Raw genomic sequence first — 1,044 nt, forward strand, 5'->3', positions numbered from 1 at the left:
ATGCTCTGGGTATCGCCGCTGCCACGGCCACCATGGGGTCGGCCCAGCATGAAGGCCGTGGTCACTGCTGGGGTGTTTGTAACCACCCTCTGGAACCTGAGGTGCTTCTTCAACCCCGCCGAGGTCTCCAGAGAAGCCCCCAAGAACACTGAGCCACTGGTGGTCCTGGTGTGGGAATGGCCCGCAAAGCAGGTCCCCAACATCAGTGGGGACGTTTGCCATGAGCTGTATGGCATCACGGGCTGCTGGCTCACCACGGAGCGGCGGCTCCTGGGCCAGGCGGACGTGGTGGTGTTCCCCCACACCAGGCTCCAGCCCGGCAGGGACAGGCTGCCCAAGGAGAGGCCGCCAGGGCAGAACTGGGTATGGGTCTCCCTGGAATCGCCCTCCAACACTAAAGCTCTAGCAGGATGGAACCAGACCTTCAACTGGGTGATGACCTACAGACGGGACTCGGACATCTTCATCCCCTACGGCAAGCTTGTGCCCAACCGGTCGGCCACCATGAACATCCCCGTGAAGACCAACTTGGTGTCCTGGGTTATCAGCAACTACCACAGGACTCAGAAAAGAGCTGAAGTCTACAAAAACCTCTCCAGGTACCTCCACGTGAACATATACGGGAAAGCAAACAAAAAGCCACTTTGCAAGGACTGCCTCTTGCCAACAACGTCCAAGTCCAAGTTCTACCTGGCCTTCGAGAACTCCATCCACCAGGACTACATCACCGAGAAGCTCTGGAGGAACTCGCTGATGGCCGGCACCGTGCCCGTGGTGCTGGGGCCTCCCAGGGCCAACTACGAGCAGTTTGTTCCTGCAGACTCCTTCATTCACGTCGATGACTTTGGGTCCCTGGCAGAGCTGGCCACCTTCCTGAAGACCATGAACTCCAGCCGCTACCGGCAGTTCTTCGCCTGGCAGAAGAGGTACAGCGTGAAGCTCTACGCCGACTGGAGGGAGCGGCTCTGCACCATCTGCACTGCCTACCCCAGCCTGCCCCGCGGCCGCGTCTATCCTGACCTGGAGAGCTGGTTCAACACCTAG

The 1,044-nt window shown here is 59.8% G+C and overlaps 1 protein-coding gene across 1 annotated transcript; it reads left to right on the forward strand.

The window, feature by feature from the left end:
- FUT7 (fucosyltransferase 7) lies at nucleotides 1–1,044 on the forward strand. Its single transcript, XM_068414219.1, has one exon. The coding sequence runs from the start codon at nucleotides 1–3 to the stop codon at nucleotides 1,042–1,044; it is 1,044 nt and encodes a 347-aa protein (XP_068270320.1).

Source organism: Nyctibius grandis, chromosome 16 (genome assembly GCF_013368605.1).
Source record: "Nyctibius grandis isolate bNycGra1 chromosome 16, bNycGra1.pri, whole genome shotgun sequence".
NCBI lineage: Eukaryota > Metazoa > Chordata > Aves > Nyctibiiformes > Nyctibiidae > Nyctibius > Nyctibius grandis.

Bases quoted from the DNA above. Each gene is read 5' to 3' on its own strand.
- FUT7 (XM_068414219.1), top strand. From the start codon at position 1: ATGCTCTGGGTATCGCCGCTGCCACGGCCACCATGGGGTCGGCCCAGC.